This window comes from Panthera uncia, assembly GCF_023721935.1.
Source record: "Panthera uncia isolate 11264 chromosome A1 unlocalized genomic scaffold, Puncia_PCG_1.0 HiC_scaffold_17, whole genome shotgun sequence".
Taxonomy (NCBI): Eukaryota; Metazoa; Chordata; class Mammalia; order Carnivora; family Felidae; genus Panthera; species Panthera uncia.
Window position 1 is genome coordinate 95,483,193 of NW_026057577.1, and position 17,580 is coordinate 95,500,772.

Below are 17,580 nucleotides of genomic sequence, written 5' to 3' on the forward strand. Positions count from 1 at the left end.
ATATATATATATATATATATTACTACAATAAGTGTTAGCTAAACTAAAAAATAGTATCAAACCTGACCTCTGCTCCAACTGTCTAATTCTCCTTTCAAAATATTTAATGCAAAAAAATGTCATTTAATATTCATTACAACTGTAGAAGCTTTATTACTTTTACTACTGTTTTACAGGTTAAAAAAAAAAGGAGACCTAGATTATGTTGTTCAACATTATTGTGTTAGAAAGTGGCTGAGCTATAATGTGAATCCAAGTAGGACAGACCTCAGAGTCCAACTCTTAAGAATATGGTTACTCTGTATTATTTTGGGAGACGTCAAGAGATTTACCTGGGGCTAGGACTCTAACTTCTATTGAAACTTCCCATTGGTAAATGTAATCCATCTTTTCATTCAAGAGAGAACTGAGATATCTCTAATAAGGGAATGGGGCCACACTTTAAAATGGCTATTGAAAAGTATGCAAGAAGCTACTTAAGATTAAATGCAGTTTTTAAGGGACTTTGGGAGAAGCTGAAGTTCTGGATAAAAGCTGTTAGGGCAGGAAACTGTTAAGATGTGGCATATAGCTACTATTTTCTGGGCTTGCCTAGGACCTCTTTGTGTATGTACCAAGGAACAGGGACAGAGATAGAGAGGCAGAATGTACACAACACTTATCGACCTTGGGAATTTTGTCAATAGCAAGATTATTTGCTGAGGAGGAGCAGTTCTGTGCCATATGTCACTTCTATGCTGCGCATCTCCAAAGGAATTACCTGTCCATCTTGCCTGTGTGCTCATTTGCACCATGGTACAGAAAAGCGGTTCCAACCCTAGCTGGGCTGGAAATTGATGGACCTTCAATCAAAAAGTGTATCTGTGTTGCAAGAAGGCACATCAGAAAAGGTCTGGTCTCTGTTTGCTGTACTCCTGGGCTAGTTACCAGCATCAGGAAGGAGTCTTGAGAACCATCATTTCCCAATTCTCAGGGTAAGAGACATTGTTTCAGAGGCCGGGGTGAATCTCTAGGAGCCCAGGTCAGTGCTGGAGACAGTATGCTTTTTTCACTTGCTGCCGGGTTGGTTTTTAACATTTTCAGCTAAGTGTTACAGGCCCCCAGGTCACATTTCTCATCTTCTGCCAGAAAACGGCAAGGAGCTGCTTTGCTGACTGTAGGTCAGTGGCCTAGAGGGTGGAGCGAAATCCAGACTACCCAGGAGGAGGGTATGGGGGCCCTATAACTGGGACAGCCTGGTCAAGCTGGGCACAAGGGACTTACAAAAAGAATGTTAGAGCAAGAATAGAAGGTTAGAGACCTTTTGGTCCCAAGGACAACCTTGACAGGTAGGGAAGCAGAAGCACAGGGTAACTGAATGATTTGCCAAAGATCAAGCGGTGAATCAGGTACAGAGCAGAGAACAACCGAGTTCTCCAATTTCCACTTCAGAGCTGCCCCATTACGTCTGTGATTCCCAAACTTATCAGACCAGAAGAACACTTGAAGGGAGCCATAAAGTCACAGTTTCTAACCCCCTCTGAAATTTATTAAACCGAAGTCTAGGGGAAAAGTGTGGGGATACGTGTGCTTCTCAGAGAAGTGGAAGAGTATTGTGTGATGCCGTCATCATTTTTTCAGACTTTAAAAAACTGTAGCCCATCCCCCTTAATATATTGTTTTCACTGCATTCTGTATATCTATTTAAGCTACACAAATATTTTAACATTTAAGAGAGGGATGAGGAAGGAAAAAAGTCTCTGAAGTTAGGAAAGTTGGATTTGAAATCCAGGTTCTTCATTTCCCAGCTTTGTGATATGGGCAAGTTACTTCACTTCTCTGTGCCTCAGTTGTCTCATCAATAAAATGGGTACAATGGCAAATCTTACTGCCTTGGGATGTGGTGGGGGGGTCACATAACAGTAAATGAAGAAAGGTATATGAAGTGCTTGGCCTAACAGCTAACATAAGGGGAGGAAAAATTCTCAGGCTGAGGGCCGAACCCCATGTGGCTATGCACTTAGGGCAGGAGCAGTGGCTGTCTCTGTGACCTCTACACCCTCGAGACACCACCCTGGACTTGGCCACACTGCCCAGGGGCCTGGGAACTCCTCTGGAGGAGAAGCAGCCAGGGCCAACCACTGCCTGGGTCCCAGGAAGGGGTTACAGGGAGCTCTGAACATCTGACTCAGACAGCCAGGTTGAGCCAGGGAAGAATTTAGAACCAAGTGGTTCACGCACGAAACAAAATCAATGTGATAAAGGGAATGACGTTGGGACTTGATTTCCAGACCCTAAGATCACAAGTGAGAAAGGAAGTCTTTCCCAGACAGGTGTACCCTCTCTGGTCAGGAGTCCTACCCAGAGTACCCACCCTGTTCTTTGCACTGGCCCTGCCACAACAATGTGCCCAAGTAGGGTTTTTAAAAACCGTCTCATTTAAATATGAACTATAAAGGCCTACAGTGCCTAAAAATGTCCAAAACAGAACACAAAAGAGGTCTGTTGAATATTTTTTACAAAATAAGCATATTCCCCACGTGGAGACATTCTGATCTGCCCTCCTTCCCTTTAATTATCTGTTTTTTTCCATCATACATGATAAAAATAAGTCGATTAATAAAATGAAGGGATTTACTGAAGACAATTAATTAATTTATTTAATAAATATTGAGCATCTGCTATGAATCTGAGATCAGAAACCCTGCGGTGGAGGTCTCCACATGATGGAGTGAAGCAGAGGAGACAGCAGAGCCTACAAAGGGCAGAAGATGAAGTCAAAATGCAGGACATGCGGAGAGGTGGCAAAGCACCTCACGCTGTACAATGACTTTCAGAAAAGGAGTCAGTGTTATCAGCACAGGACAATCATCAATGTGCATAGTAATTGCTGTGAGCTCTTCAGAAAATCCAAAACTGAATTAAATTACACTGAGCATAGCTGCTTAAGAGGGCAAGACAATTTATAGTATGTTAGAGAAAAAAAATTCACCCAAACCTAAAATATAATAAAGGGGAAGAAGTTTCATTAACTTAAGAAAAATTCTGGGTACCCCCTTTTTGCTTGTCCCAAATCCAGCCCCATGGACGATGGGTGGGCCACCCTTGAATGGTGTGCTTTCATTTTCATCAGAATATAGAAGTTATAACATATCTCTGGCTATGCAGACAAATTTGTAACATAGAATGTCTGTTTTTATAGGTCTAACTACAACCTCAAAGTCAGTTAATTCCTAGAAAAATTTAGTCATGAGCAATGATATTTAAGGTCTCTTGTCTCCGGGAATGCGGTATATACATGGTAAAACTAAGGTTTATCTATGGATCAAGTTTTATCCCTGGGCTGTGCAATGTTTGGACATTTGTAGAATTGTCTTTTAACTGCAAGTGTTTTCTATGGCTTATGTGGGGGACATTTACAAGAAATTTTGACAGGAAATTCTTTAGCAAATGTATTATGGCATGGTACTGAGAATTTAGTCATCTGGGATGCACACATTATCTCTTTTAAGGGAAATTTATTTCTGGCCTCCCTATGAGAATTCATAGAATTTCCCTGAAGAAGTTGATTTGTTTTCATCTCATGGATGTTATGCATCTTGTCCTAAATGTGTTTCCCTTTTTTCTTTGGTTTCTAGGAAGCTTAGAATCAAATTTTCTGCCTATCTTAAAAAACGGAATGTGACTTTACATATGAGCCTATACATATGTTTCCCACCCTATCTCCCATACATTTTTCCTTCACCCTTATTGTGTCATCTAATTATAGTTTTCCAGTAAAAAAAAGTGTTATAAGCTATCAAATATTATGGGGGAGATATAAGAAAATGAACAAATGAATAGATGGTTGAATGAGTGAATGCATGGATGGCTGAATAAATGAATGGAGTTGTTCTCTACACTGGATCTTGGCCAAGAGGTGGGAAGTGATGGAGTTCTTGTTTTCTGATGCTGAATAAGTAAGGTAATCATTAAGTTAGGTAAGCAACTGAATTCTTGGGCCACTCATGGAAACCTGAAGCTGGCTGGTCCTGATGTACTATTTTTGTTTATAATTAACTAAGACATTGCTTTTTTTTTTTAATTTTTTTTAACGTTTTATTTATTTTTGAGACAGAGAGACACAGAGCATGAACGGGGGAGGGGCAGAGAGAGAGGGAGACACAGAATCGGAAGCAGGCTCCAGGCTCTGAACCACCAGCCCAGAGCCCGACGCGGGGCTCGAACTCACGGACCGCGAGATCATGACCTGAGCTGAAGTCGGACGCTTGACCGACTGTGCCACCCAGGCACCCCGACATTGCTTTTTTTAAAAAGGGCTCGGGGCACCTTTAATGCACAAATGAAGACTCTCCAACTGAGACATCTCTTTTGCCACAAAGGACCAAATGAAAGGGTCCTGGCAGAGACTTCCTTTTTACATTCCTTCTGTATAGTTTGATGTTACTAATGAAGGTTTTAAACCCTTTATTTAGACTTAAAAAAAAAACCCAAAATTCAACCTTTTATGAGAGGGGAGGTGAGCCAATGTTTTTAGATTATCATGTGGCTGCATGTATATTTTCTGCCTTGTATGCTGATAGCAAACTGCAACCCTATTCTGATTTGGAAGGTTGTCTTATTTTACCATCTGCAGGATCCTCCATTATGCTGCTGCTGGGATCCAGATTTTTTTCCAGATGAGTTATTTCATAGGATTTGAAATTATGCTTCTGTATACAGGAAACAACTCTGGAGCTAACCCGCCCTGGCAGAAGATCAGAACACGGGATGAGCCACTTGCCAGAGCTCAGCTACCTGGAAGAAAATACTTGAAGGGAAAGGAAAACACCACTCTTCAAAGCATCTCACTAGCCATATCTGGATATCTGCTCGATTGGCATAGATTGAGGGTTAGAACAATTTGGCTCCGGAGGTGCTGAGGTTTTAGTACTGTCCACTAAAAAATACACTACCATCATAGAAAATAATGACAGTCAAGTCATAAAGGTGAAGTTTTCTTGTTGCTTTGAGGATGTTTTCATGTTGTCAAAACATTTTAGTTGTGTAGCTTATGTCCAGTTTGTCTCTTTAGAACAGAGGCTCTTTGGGCAGGAAATGTGCACAGCGACTCTCCTAACGATGGGCTTCACTAATGTTAAGTATTAACAGCAACAAGAAGAGGCCAAATAAATTTTTTTTACTGTCATGTATGGGCTGAATATGTTGGAAGAGGTTTTATTTCACTTAAGAAAGAGACAAAGATCAAATTGGTACCAGATCTTCAGAACACAAGGTCAGTGACAAGAAACCAACTTAAAAAATTCTGTGTAATTAACCAGCTAAACGTAACACAACCAATCACCTGGTCATTTTGTTTGTGTCAAGACACCTACAGAAAATCCAGCCCCTTTCATCAAATTCAATTCAGAACACGGAGACACGGCTTTGTACTTTGCATCTTCTGTGTCAAACTCTATTTTTGATCCTTTATGTCAAATCTAAATTCATGGCAACAGCATTCAGATCTTGATAGAATCCCCAAATCGCCCTAGACCCCAAATCCATTCCACAAGACACACACACACCTAAGAGCACACATATTTGTACTGGATTTACACTCACTTAGCTAAGCGAGAGTCAAGAATTTTGAATGACTGCCTGTTGGCCAGAGCTTTAGCAAGTTTTCATATAAGTACCTGCTGAAAACAAGGGTATTGCACAATCGGGTGTTCACCCCTCGGGTGAAGAAATCATATCCATACAGCTCTCATTTGGGATGAAAATGGACCCTCAAATGTTCTGTGGTATTTTCCCTGTTACTGAAGCTTAAATCACTATCAATCTTAAGCGAGCTGAACAAATTGATGTGACTGATGAAAAATGGATAAGTTTGACTCCGAACACACAGAACTGTTGTGTCCACCAAAATGAGGTCTTGATTAGTCAGAAAGCCAACAAAAATACCCTATCAACAACTTACAATCTGATACAATGTCAAAAAGGAAAAGAAATCACTCAGTGTTATCACTGAGAAAACGTTCTGTATGGCCCTGAGATACAAACTGACCTCTCTTATGGAAATCATCTTTGCCTGGCTATCTATATATGCATAAAAGGATATACTTTTTAAAAGCTCATTTTCTCCCTAATAATTGTCTGTTTTTAAAAAGCTATCAGCAGGTGCACCTCATTTCAAAAGCCTCTTGTCCTTCATAATACAATATTCATCACGATTACATAGTATGAAATAAAAAGCAGCAAAACATAAGCGAGGATAGTTCAATTAAATGCAACATAATCTCTGCAGCAAAAAGTGGTTCTGTAGCTAAAATCAGGTTCCAATGAAAGGAAAAAGGGAATATATTTCCACATATTTTTAATTATATAGAATTTCCTCAAACATGATTTTTCATAATATATTCCATTAAGTTAACATCACATTTGAAGAAAGAGCATTTTCCGATTTCATTTTAAGCCTGATTTTGAGCAATTACAGTGTCATTGTTCCGCGGTAGAAAGGTTGAATTCATTTACTGTGTGGTTATGCTAGTTATGATTGATGTCTCTTCTCCAAATGATAAACCAATCACCCCAATGATGTAATGTCATTTTAAGAGTGCCATAATCACATTTCTCTCAAACTAGAAGCTCTGATGAGTTCTAATAAAGATTTATGGTAGATTAAAGGCCTTCATAATATCAACAATGGATTGCTCATTTGATGAGAGATTTGATTAGGTAATTTTTTTGAAAAAGAATACGAGTTTACTAAATATATCAGGCCTGGCTTTGAAGAAGGGCATGGGCCATCATAGAGAGCAGTCCATCATTCCATCTTCAGAATGAATCATCTTCAGTATATTTGGGGGGTCCTCTCTAAACCAGAGGTTGAGGCCTGTGGTGGCATATTCTCGTGGATGAAGCCAAAACACAACCTCATCAAGGTGCACTCTTGGCATGGAAAGCTCCTTATTGCCTTTGATGGGATATGTTAATTAACATATTGAGACGATAACTCCAAAGCTTTTGGGTCAGGAACAATTAATTTCTGAAAACGTCTCTCTTTGGGCCATGGGTACTTAACCCTAGATGTCGTCCACTCCTATGTTTATATGTTTTGTGAACATTTCACCAACAAGACATCAAAATAAGGCATGACCACTGCTGAGCCCAGGGCAATTCTACCTAAAATCCAGAGATTGGAGCTGCAGCAGTAGCCACAAAATCCTCAGAGGTGGCACAGAACCTTGTGACCAGTGCCTCTGCTCTGTGCAGGTGAAAACCACAAGGAGAATTCAAGTTTTAGAGGCAATATTTATCATGGTACCATGCGATCAGCTTGTTAAATTCAAGTGAAGTGGTACATGCCGAGGGTTATAGGAGAGGTCACCCCCCAAACACTTTAGACTTGGCAAGGCATTCAGTATTCATGTCAAGGGAATGCATTTTAATCACAAAATCATCTAAACAAGCAAGCGAGAAAGAGTCAGAAGCCAACCATCAAAAAGCAAGAGATCTGAAATGCACACAAATTGGGCACGTGAGGGTGTCCAGGGTCACTCGGCTATGACCAGAATGGTAGTAATACAAAATTCAATATTCCATTGTCTCTCTACACTTCACCTTTGAGACCCGAGCGCTCTCATGTGCAGCAGTGGGCAAATCCCTCTCACTGAAGGAGGCCCAAGCCCTGTTAAGATAAGCAAAACCTCTTTAGTAACTGCGACCTTCAATAAATGTATCCTGGAACAGCAATGCCACAAAGCGACAAGCGTATTTCACCTGATGCTGCCCACACCACCTTCTCCCCAGCCCTCGAGTCAGAGTTGTCATTCTGCCGGAGACATGAGAATGTCACACAGACAACACCACACATTCAGACACCACAGTTTCCTTACCACTGCTGGAGGCTTGCTGGGGCCCTGAGCATGCTCTGAGCAGGTATGAATTGGGGGAGAACTCCTCATCAGGGTTGGTGTCCATGATTTGATGGGAGGTGTTGCTGTCTAGCAATGGCATCTGGCAGCTAACTGGTGGAGGATTATGGGAGCTAGGCAGCTGAGCAGATGGGAGGAGGCTAGACGAGGATGTAGGTGGAATGGGACGACCTGGGAAAGAGGACAGAGGGGTCAAAGGTCAGCAATGAGTGTCATGAGAGCATCCAGAGAAAGTTACATTGAAACCACCTCACAATATAAATATCCAAAAAAAAAAAAAAAAAAAAAAAAAAAAAAAAGGAAAGAAAAGAAAAGAAAGAAAAGAGAAAGAAAGAAAGAAAGAAATGCTCCAAATGTGTTTTTTTGAGTGTTTTGATGTTTCTCCAAATGTCCAAATTGATACTGCAGGTAGCTACATATTTCACAAAATGAGCATGAGTGGAAATATCCATCTAAAGGGCTGAAGTGCAATCATTCAGGAAAACATCCATTTCTTTCTATCTTCCCTGTTACAGCCCTACTATAATTCCCTATAATCTCTCACTGGACTATCTCTTTTACTGTTCTCCCTGCTTCCTCTCTTGCCATACATCCAGACACCCCCTACTGTCTGCATCTCTTCTCTACAGCAGCCAGAATATGTGTGTGTGTATGTGTGTGTGTGTGTGTGTGTGTATGTATATATACATAATGTTTATTTTTGAGAGAGAGCACACGTGAGCATGAGTGGGGGCGGGGCACACTGGATCTGAAGTAGGCTCTGTGTTGACAGCAGAGAGCCTGACAAAGGGCTCAAACTCATAAACCGTGAGATCATGAACTGAGCTGAAGTCAGATGCTCATCTGACTGAGCCACCCAGCACCCCCAGAGTAATATTTTCAAGACAGAAATCAGGTCTCATCACTTTCCTGCTTGGCACCCTTCAACGGCTTCCCACTACATGTAGAAAGAAACCAAGACTCCTTGTGATGACCTACGTGTTTTGTCTCCTCTGGCACAAGCTGCTTCTTCTACCTTACTTCCAATAGCGGCCTCTACTTGCCCCCTTATTCTCCAGCCAATGTAGCCATCTTTACTTCTGTTGCTTGAACATGCCATATCATTCTGTCTTCTGAGTCTTTACATTTCCTGTTCCTCCATGTGGAATATTCTCCCCACCTGCCATCTCACTGATTTTTACAAGCCTGCTCCTTCCCTAGAAACTTTTCCTGTTTGCCTTCTTGCAAGCTGCTCACCTATGTGCTCTATCCTATTAGCCTGTTTAAGTTTCTTCATACCCCTTAATACTATGTGAAGGTGGACATCTGCCTACATTACTCACCCCTGTACCCTCAATAATTTCCTAACGAACAGCACTTGCGGAATGAATGAGCAACCAAACTGGTTTAGGGTAGAGGTAGAAAGGGCCACACATTTGCATCCTAAAGAATTTGCCAATGCCCCCACTCTGTCCACCACCGTTTTGTTCTTGTTTTGTTTTGCATACCATGGGGGAATTCCTACAAAGCTAGGCTACTCCAGGCAGGAGGAAGAGTAGCCAGCCCACAGGTGGTGGGCAGTAACTTGGAGCTGCGAGAGGGTCAAAAAGTTCTCCTACCACACAGAAGCCTGCTGCAACCTCTCTTTCACATGGCAGGGAGCTCCTGGCAGCCAAATTGCTGAGTGAAGATAATTGCTGTGTGTACTTTCACCTGATTCACCCTTACATGTTGGGGTCCTTGCAATTGCTTGCATGCTGGTTTGCTCATTTGGGAAGTTCAAAAAAATGAGCCAAGACTAGCAGCCCACGGGATATGCCCTAGAGCTGGAGGTGTGGAAAGAAGGGTAGGGTGTTGACAAAGCAAACCTAAGAAATCAGGTTAGAGTTTCAACTCAGGCAAGAAGTATCTGAGTCAGAAGAAATGTGTTTTCCTGCTTTTAGATGCACTACATATGTGAATATGTTTTCAGCACCTCAAATGGATGCCATTTTTTTGTGGCCACCTTTACAATTGTATTTCTCGATCTATTCCTCAGGGCACTAAATGTTATTGTTAGATCAGTTTGGTTCAGTAAAATTTAAAAGTGAGTCTTATGTATAAGCCACTCAATATTGAGAACATAAAAAAAAAGACAGGGCCACCTAGGTAGCTCAGTTAACTGTCCAACTCTTGATTTTGCCTCATGTCATGATCTCATGATTCATGAGATTGAGCCCTGCCTAGGGCTTTGTGCTGACAGTGAGGAACCTATTTGGGATTCTCTCTTTCCCTCTCTCTCTGCCCCTCCCCTGCTTGTGCAAACACATTCTCTCTCTCGCTCAAAATAAATAAATAAACATAAAAAAATAAGACATCATTCTTACCCTCATAGAGGTCACAGTCTAGTGGGGGAGGCAGACAGTAAGTACCATGTGATAAGAGGAGGAGGCATGTAATGACATGGTGTTGTCGAGGTGAAGGAAAGGGACACTTGGTCTAGCCCTGCCAGGGAGAGGTCAGGGTGGAAAGTTCAACAAGAATTCCCAGGACAGTTGATGCCTGAACAATCTTTGAAACAAGAGGAAATGGACCTCTGGTAAGAGGAAACATGACAAACAGTAGCACCGAGCCCCCAAGCCACTAGCTTATTGCCTTTTTTGAGGGTGGGAGTTGTAGAAAGAGACAGGGAATAAGAGACTCTTACAGCTCACATGTTAGGGGCTCCTGTCCAGTAACACAGTTAACAAATCATCATCCTTGAAATAGAACAATGGGTAAGTGGAGTTTGATTTGAAAAAATCAATTTATGTATAACAGTTTGGAAGCCATGTAAGGCATGTTCCTACCAGAGGCTCTCACAAAGCGAGCCTGAACACCTCAGAGTTCCATCAGAGTTGGGGCTAACATTAATCAATACTTCTCCCATAGTTATCCCTCTACTAACTACCATCGTTAGGATTTTAACTGCCAATGTTTCTGTGCAATGACTGTCTGCTACTCACTGTGTCAGCCACTTTATATATAACATCTATTTCCCAAAATAATCCTATGAGGTTAGAATTATTATAATCCCCATTTTGTAAGTGGGGAAACTGAGGCACAGAGCAGTAAAACTCATAGTTAGCAGGTGACAGGGACCAGGAGTAAAACTCAGGTTTGTGTGTTCCAAAATCTACCCTCTAACCACTCTGTATTGCGTTTGCCCTAACAGCATGATGATGACAATGATGACAACGATGACAACGATGACAACGACAACGATGATGGAGGAAGAGGAAGAGGAAAAGGAAAAGGAGAAGACGAAGGAGAAGACGACAATGACCTATAAGGAGCAGGGAGGGTTGATTTACAAATCATGTTTCCTGTTTCCCATCTCCTAGTCCCAAGGCACTCTCAAGATTTCAAGTAAGAAACATTTCTTTGAATAAATGGTTATTTATAGCATCTATCATCTGGCAGAGTTCAAAGCTTTTCTTGTAATTTTGTTATGAAGTTCAAAGTGGTTCCTTCACAGCAGTGTTACCCTGTGCTTTCTTCAACGCCCTGAATTTGGAGGTGTCCTGACCAGGGCACAGTGTAGTCAGTGTTGACGTCCACTTAGCAGTGAGGCTCTGGTAAGAACAGATTCTAACTCACAATCAATAGGCTTTAATGTTTGTATTATTGAGGCATATCTGGAAATGCATGTTGAAGAACAAGAATGGCTGGAAGCCAATTTTTAAATTCCTTTGAGTGACTGAGGTGGAACTGAAGTTCAAGTGCAATTTTCCAGGAGCCTGATATGATAGTTGCTGTGAAATCACTCTTTACATGAACTTTTTGAAATTTTGTTCAGCATGAATTCATATCATATAGTACAGACAGAACTGTTTTTTAATTTATACAAATACAGACAATGGAAGAGCAGTCATACCACAATGAAAGCACTGGGGTTACGTCAATGTATTGAAATACACATCATGGAACTGTCTGATTCCTGTTATTTTCCTGCCTTCTTTAAATCTGTGCTTTGGTAACTCCTTAAGCTGCTTGATGGTACCTACCATTACTTGGGAAATTTCTCAGTCCCTAGATCTGTCCCCAATCAAATTGTGTGCTGTTCTCTGTTTGCTATGTCATTTGCTAATTTTGTTCACTTATGCTACATTTTTCCCCCGACTATTCCAACTGACAGAGACCATCTGTACAGACACAAACAGGTTCCAAAGTACAGGGGAAAAAGTTGGAACTTATACAGGCTCACTTTATAGACCATGATTTCTTACTAAAATACCTAGTGTGGGATGGGCGTGTAACCAGGGGTATGTACTTATCTAATTCCTACTTTATGCATTACACAGATGCCCTGACCCCCAAACTATTTCTGAAGTTTCATTTTGAATGTGTAGAGAGTCCCCAGAAAATAGAGGGAAACTTGGTTTAATTAATCTGTTAAAACAGCAAGAGGAAACATGCAAAGGCAGCAATATGTCATTCATTAAACTCATATGGTCTTGTGTATGTGTGGGTGTGTATGTGTGTGTCTTTTCCAAGATCCCCATGTAAATCAAAGTCTAACTAATTATCTGTGTGATTGGGTTCCCCCACAACCTTGAAAATGGAGACTAATTTAGATTTTACTAATTTATCTTTTTCCAAATGAGTAAGATTTTGAGATAGTTTCAACTCGTAAAATATTTCTGATTAAAAGATCTACAGCTGGACAAAGAAGTTCCCTTGATAACTAGGATAGATTGGTAGTTTTGGATTGCTGTATTGAGAAGGATTCGGGGTGCCCTGGATTCAGTGGGAAACAGTGGCACAATCAGTTAGAACAATCCTGGACCAGGAATAGAGGAAAGGCAGAAGGTGCCAAGAGCTTATTTGCCACCCATGATCCAGGCCTTCATTCACCAACAGCTTCAGCCATACCTGAAAACTTCATCCTACACCATCTGTGTTTGAAGGAACATTACTCCAATTCCCATCATCTCAATTACACCACCATTTTCCCTCCTTAATCTGATTTGGATTCAACTTTAGTTCTCCAAGAAAGGGCTACAATCTCCCCTCCATCCCCAAAGCAGTAAATATTATCTGTGAAATTGCTGGTCTGCCCAAATGTTGTTAATACATCCACTAATTTATGATAGGGACCATGTTGCAGATCAATTCCCAAAATTCACTTAAAACAACTGGTTTCTTTTTCATTCAAAAGATTAATGGCAAGAAGATATTAAAATATTCTGTATAGACAATGCATAATCGATCTATGTAGTGACAAGGTGTCAATATTTGGTGGAACAGACAGAATGATCAGAAGACAGTAAAAAAACAAACAAGAAACCAAAAAACCAAAACCAAAAAAAAAAAAAAAAACTAAACAAACAAAAACCGAGTACCAGGAATAAGCAAACCCAAAATAATTTCAATGGCGGTATTACCATTTAAAAGTAAGATCTCGCTTTGTGCTAAGAAATGAGCAAATATTATGCATGTATTTTTCTTTTCAATACTCACAACTTTTCTATGAACCAAGCACTATTATCACCCCCATTTACAGATAAAGAAATAGGCTATCTTTCCTATCAATGCTCTGGTAGCAAACAGCAGAAATAGCTGGATTTGAATCCAGGCAATCTGACTCCAAAACTCAAGCCTTGAATGGTTCATTCTAGTATTTCTGCATCAGACAAGAATAATTGCTAACAAATGAATGGGATGTGAACCCCAAACTCATCAGTCCCCTTCTGGAATGTACCATTGAGGTTATCCTAGGGGAGGTAATTAACCATGGGCAGAATCAAGGCTCCTCCTGGAAATTACCACAGTGACCACTCACATCGAATAAATAATGATTTGTGAAGACAGGAAGCAATTTGTGAACCAGAAACTGGAAATCCTCTGTGGCTCTGTAAGTTCAAGAATTTAATAAAAAATAGCTTTTGAGTTAAAGTTGAGTATTGCAAAATAACTGTATTAACGTAGACTAAACAGTTGGTTAGAGAATTCAAACAATTGTCCTAATGACATTTCCTAGTACTTTCTGCTTATTCAGATATTTGACTAACCATTTTCCTCCCCAAATGCTTGAGGTTTGTGAAACCCGTATTTTTGATGGGGATAAAGAGTGAGGTACCTATTTGTGTAAAGAGAAATAATTTCAGTATCTGAGATACTGCCTTCCTATTGCTTGTAATCAATGAATTTTTTAAAAATGTGGGCCTACTTGCTTCTGAGTTCCATGAGAACATTTTTCAGGAAAATATATCAGTTTTTGGAGTTCTGCCTAGTTCTGCAAATGTGGTTTGCGGAGGGCTGTGTAGTGGGACATTCTTCAAGGTATGATGGGCTTCAGTGACACACTGGGGCATGGTAGCCATAGTGACTGCCACAAAAGACACAAACAAGGTACCCTGAAACTTTAGCTGAATTCTCTGGCTCCAGCTGAAGGGACATGGCTGAAGCCACCACACATCTATTCAGCCTGTATTATGTGCTAAGCATCAGTTCAGGGATTTTATTTATGCCCCTTCCATAATTATTACAACACTGTCTAGAGATACACCTGAGAGTCATTACCAAGATGGCCACTCAGGTGTGTGAATTGCCACAGCTACAATGGATTATTCCGAAGCCTGGAGTTGCCAATTTATTCCATTCTCAATTTTCACCATGATGCAAATGAAACCTTGGACTCCACTGGATGTGATCTTTTGCAAACGCTTGTTTCTGCCTTCATGCATGAAGTATTTCTGTGCACTATGCAACCTGTTCCTAACTTCTTGGCCTGCCTCATTGTTTCTGTCCTCCAAAGCCCACGTGAGGAAGAGAGAGGCACAGACTTTGGAGCCAGGCTGACTGAGCTCTGCTACTTTCTGTGTGAGTTTGAGCAGCTTACTTCACTTCTCTGGGCCTGATGATAATAACAGGGACTCCATACGTTGTTGTGAAGACTGGAGAGAATATATATAAGGCCCCTAGAATTGTGTTTGACACATGGTAGATACAAGGGCCTAGAGGGAGCTAATGACACTTGGAGCTTATTGTTTCCAATTTGTTCAGAAACAACTACTGTGTGTGTGCATGACTGTGCCATAGGTAGGGAGGCTCAGGGAGATGCTGAGGCTGGAACAACGCAGCCATCTTACCACTCAAGGGGAGACACTGCCTGAGAATGAAGTCAACAGGGCAGCAAGCAGAGATGTGCTAAGAAGGGAGAGACATTCCTAATGGCATCAATAGAGTACCTGGAATCAGCCAGGCCTGAAGCAACATTACCACTAATGTTTTCAATATATGAACTAATTTATTCTCTACTCTACCTTAATTTTTTGTTGTTTTGTTCTTTAAGCCAGCTTGAGTTGATTTCTGTCACTTAGAACCAAACACATCTTGCCTGAAACTTATTATCAAGTCCAAGTGAGAAAATGACTTGGCCAATGTCACAAAGTTATTTAGTAGAACTGAAAATAGATTCCAGATTTTCTGTCTCCAGTATTATAAGAATTCCATGTTCTGTAAGCTGACTCACTTCCTTTTAAATCACAAGAAATCAAACATGTGGGGTCCCAGAGAAACCACTTATGGTGGAAAGTATCTAGATTTATAAGAATATTGTGGGTACTAAAGAGGAGAGATACAGGCAGGTAGCTGTCGACTTGTTACCCATCAAGCATGCACTGTAGCAGCTGTTTGTCCTCAGAATTGGAGAGGAACTCAGATCACCTTCTAGCAGGTGCTGGGCCTTACATACACCACACTGATCTTGGGGTAGGGTTAGAGGGACTCCATTTCTTATCTACATTTTCAATTTTTAAAAAAGAACAGAGACAGTAGTTTTGATTATAATTATAGAATGCAGAAGACCACAATGAATGTAGCATCTTAAATTAAAATACAGACATATATACGTTTATATTTTATACTGATATTATATTTTATATACTCCCTGTAGCAGCCTGCTTATATTTATTCCTGATGTTAGGTTGGATATGTCATTCTTAACAAGGGACAATGTTGCTCCCCAAGGGACATTTGGCAATGTCTAGAGATATTTTGATTGTCACAATTTGTTGTGGTGGGGAGAGGATGCTACTGGCCTGTAGTGGGTAGAGATCAGAGATACTGCTAAACATCTTACAATGCAGAGAATAGTCTTCCACAACAAAGAATTTCCAGGCCCAAATGTCAGCAGTGCTAAGGTTGAGAAACCCTGGGTCAGCAGGAGTGATGGCTTTAGATTAGTATAGTTTATGTTACATGGTCAATATTTAAGTTCTTTTTTCCAAATGATAAGAATTGGACAGATATTAGAAGTGAAAAATTTGATTCAGCGAGAATCAGATCATTCTCCACCCCCATAAGAAAAGTTCAAGCAAATAAATTTACATTGTCACTGGGACATTTATGTTAGAAAGCAGGAAAATTTCCCTAAGTTGAGTCTAAGTTGTCATTGGGAGAAATTATAGCATGCCTTTGTCTGGAGCTAGGAGACCTGTTTGCCATGAGATGGCTGTCTTCACAGAGGCAAGAGATTCAGGCTGGAGAATGTTCCAACTCAGTTGTAGCTTATTGAAACTCACCTGAGGAATTTCATAACCCCTCATGTCTTCTCAATGAGGCGATAACAGCCTAACTCATTTCATATCACCTTGTTTGAAGTTTTTATTTTTACAGAAGACCTAATTGCCCTCCTCACTCACACTTCAGTGAACTCACTAAAGCCCAGCTAAGCATTTCTTGGAAACAAAGTGTTTTTAGATGGCCCTGACAAAACTATCCTGATTTCCCACAAGCTATTATACATAATTTATTGGAAGAGTGGCAGGCAGTTGGACTTGCCCCAGTGAGGGGGCCTCTTTCACGAGTGCTAGCATGAACTATCTTCACAGTTCGGGGCTCTATGCATTTGGGTGTTGTTACTACATCTAACAACTTGCATGTTTGTATGTCACATCTTCCTGGAAGCATTGCGCTTTGGAAAGTGTCAAATATAGATCAGGCTATAGATGGAATGTAGACTTTATTTTTGAACTAATATGATTTCTATACTTTTCTAATGCCAGCCCTTTCATATTCATAATGCCAAGTGAAACAGTGATTCTGTGCCGCTTCCCCTTTTGAGGACACAAATCCACTTTACCTGTGGTGACACAATCCTCAAATACCTTCTGACATCTCAGTTGCTTGACACATGTACCTAATTATATTACCCAGCTCCTTTAAGATTAAATAGCATTGTTATTTTGGTGATGTGTAAATGTCTAGATCAGTGCTGTCCAATAGAACTTTCTGTGATGAGGGGCATGTTCTATGTCTACAATGTTTAATGCATGTGGTTACTGAGCCCTTGTAATGTAGCTAATTCTACCAAGGAAGTCAATTTCTAATGAATTTAAGTTTATATTCCATAGCCATATATGGCCAGTGGCCACCACATTGGGCAGTATAGTCTAGACTATGACTCTAGCTTTCCAGTTACTGGTATCCCTCACTCCTATGTTTCTCCGTTCCATACAAGAGCCAACATATTTCTGAATGTACAAATTTGTTCACATGCTTCTTCTTTCAATTCTCCCAAGAGTATCCACAGCTTACATAATAAGGTTGCAACTCTTGTATGGCAATCATCTTTTGCCAGATCTTCCTGTTCCCTATCCTCTAACCACATCAAAACTACTATACTACTGAATACCTATCTCTCTCTCTTCACATGCCTCTGAGTGCATAGTAGGTATTC

At 40.6% G+C, this 17,580-nt stretch overlaps 1 protein-coding gene across 1 annotated transcript in view; it reads right to left on the reverse strand.

Moving 5' to 3' along the window:
• TENM2 (teneurin transmembrane protein 2) overlaps positions 1 to 8,097 on the reverse strand; it is a gene marked incomplete at its 5' end in the record, with an annotated part of 375,214 nt that extends 367,117 nt beyond the window's left edge. The window contains one exon of the mRNA XM_049648903.1: positions 7,822 to 8,097. Coding sequence (XP_049504860.1) covers positions 7,822 to 8,097 — 276 coding nt within the window. The remainder of the gene's footprint in view (positions 1 to 7,821) is intronic.
• Positions 8,098 to 17,580: the final 9,483 nt, after the last annotated feature.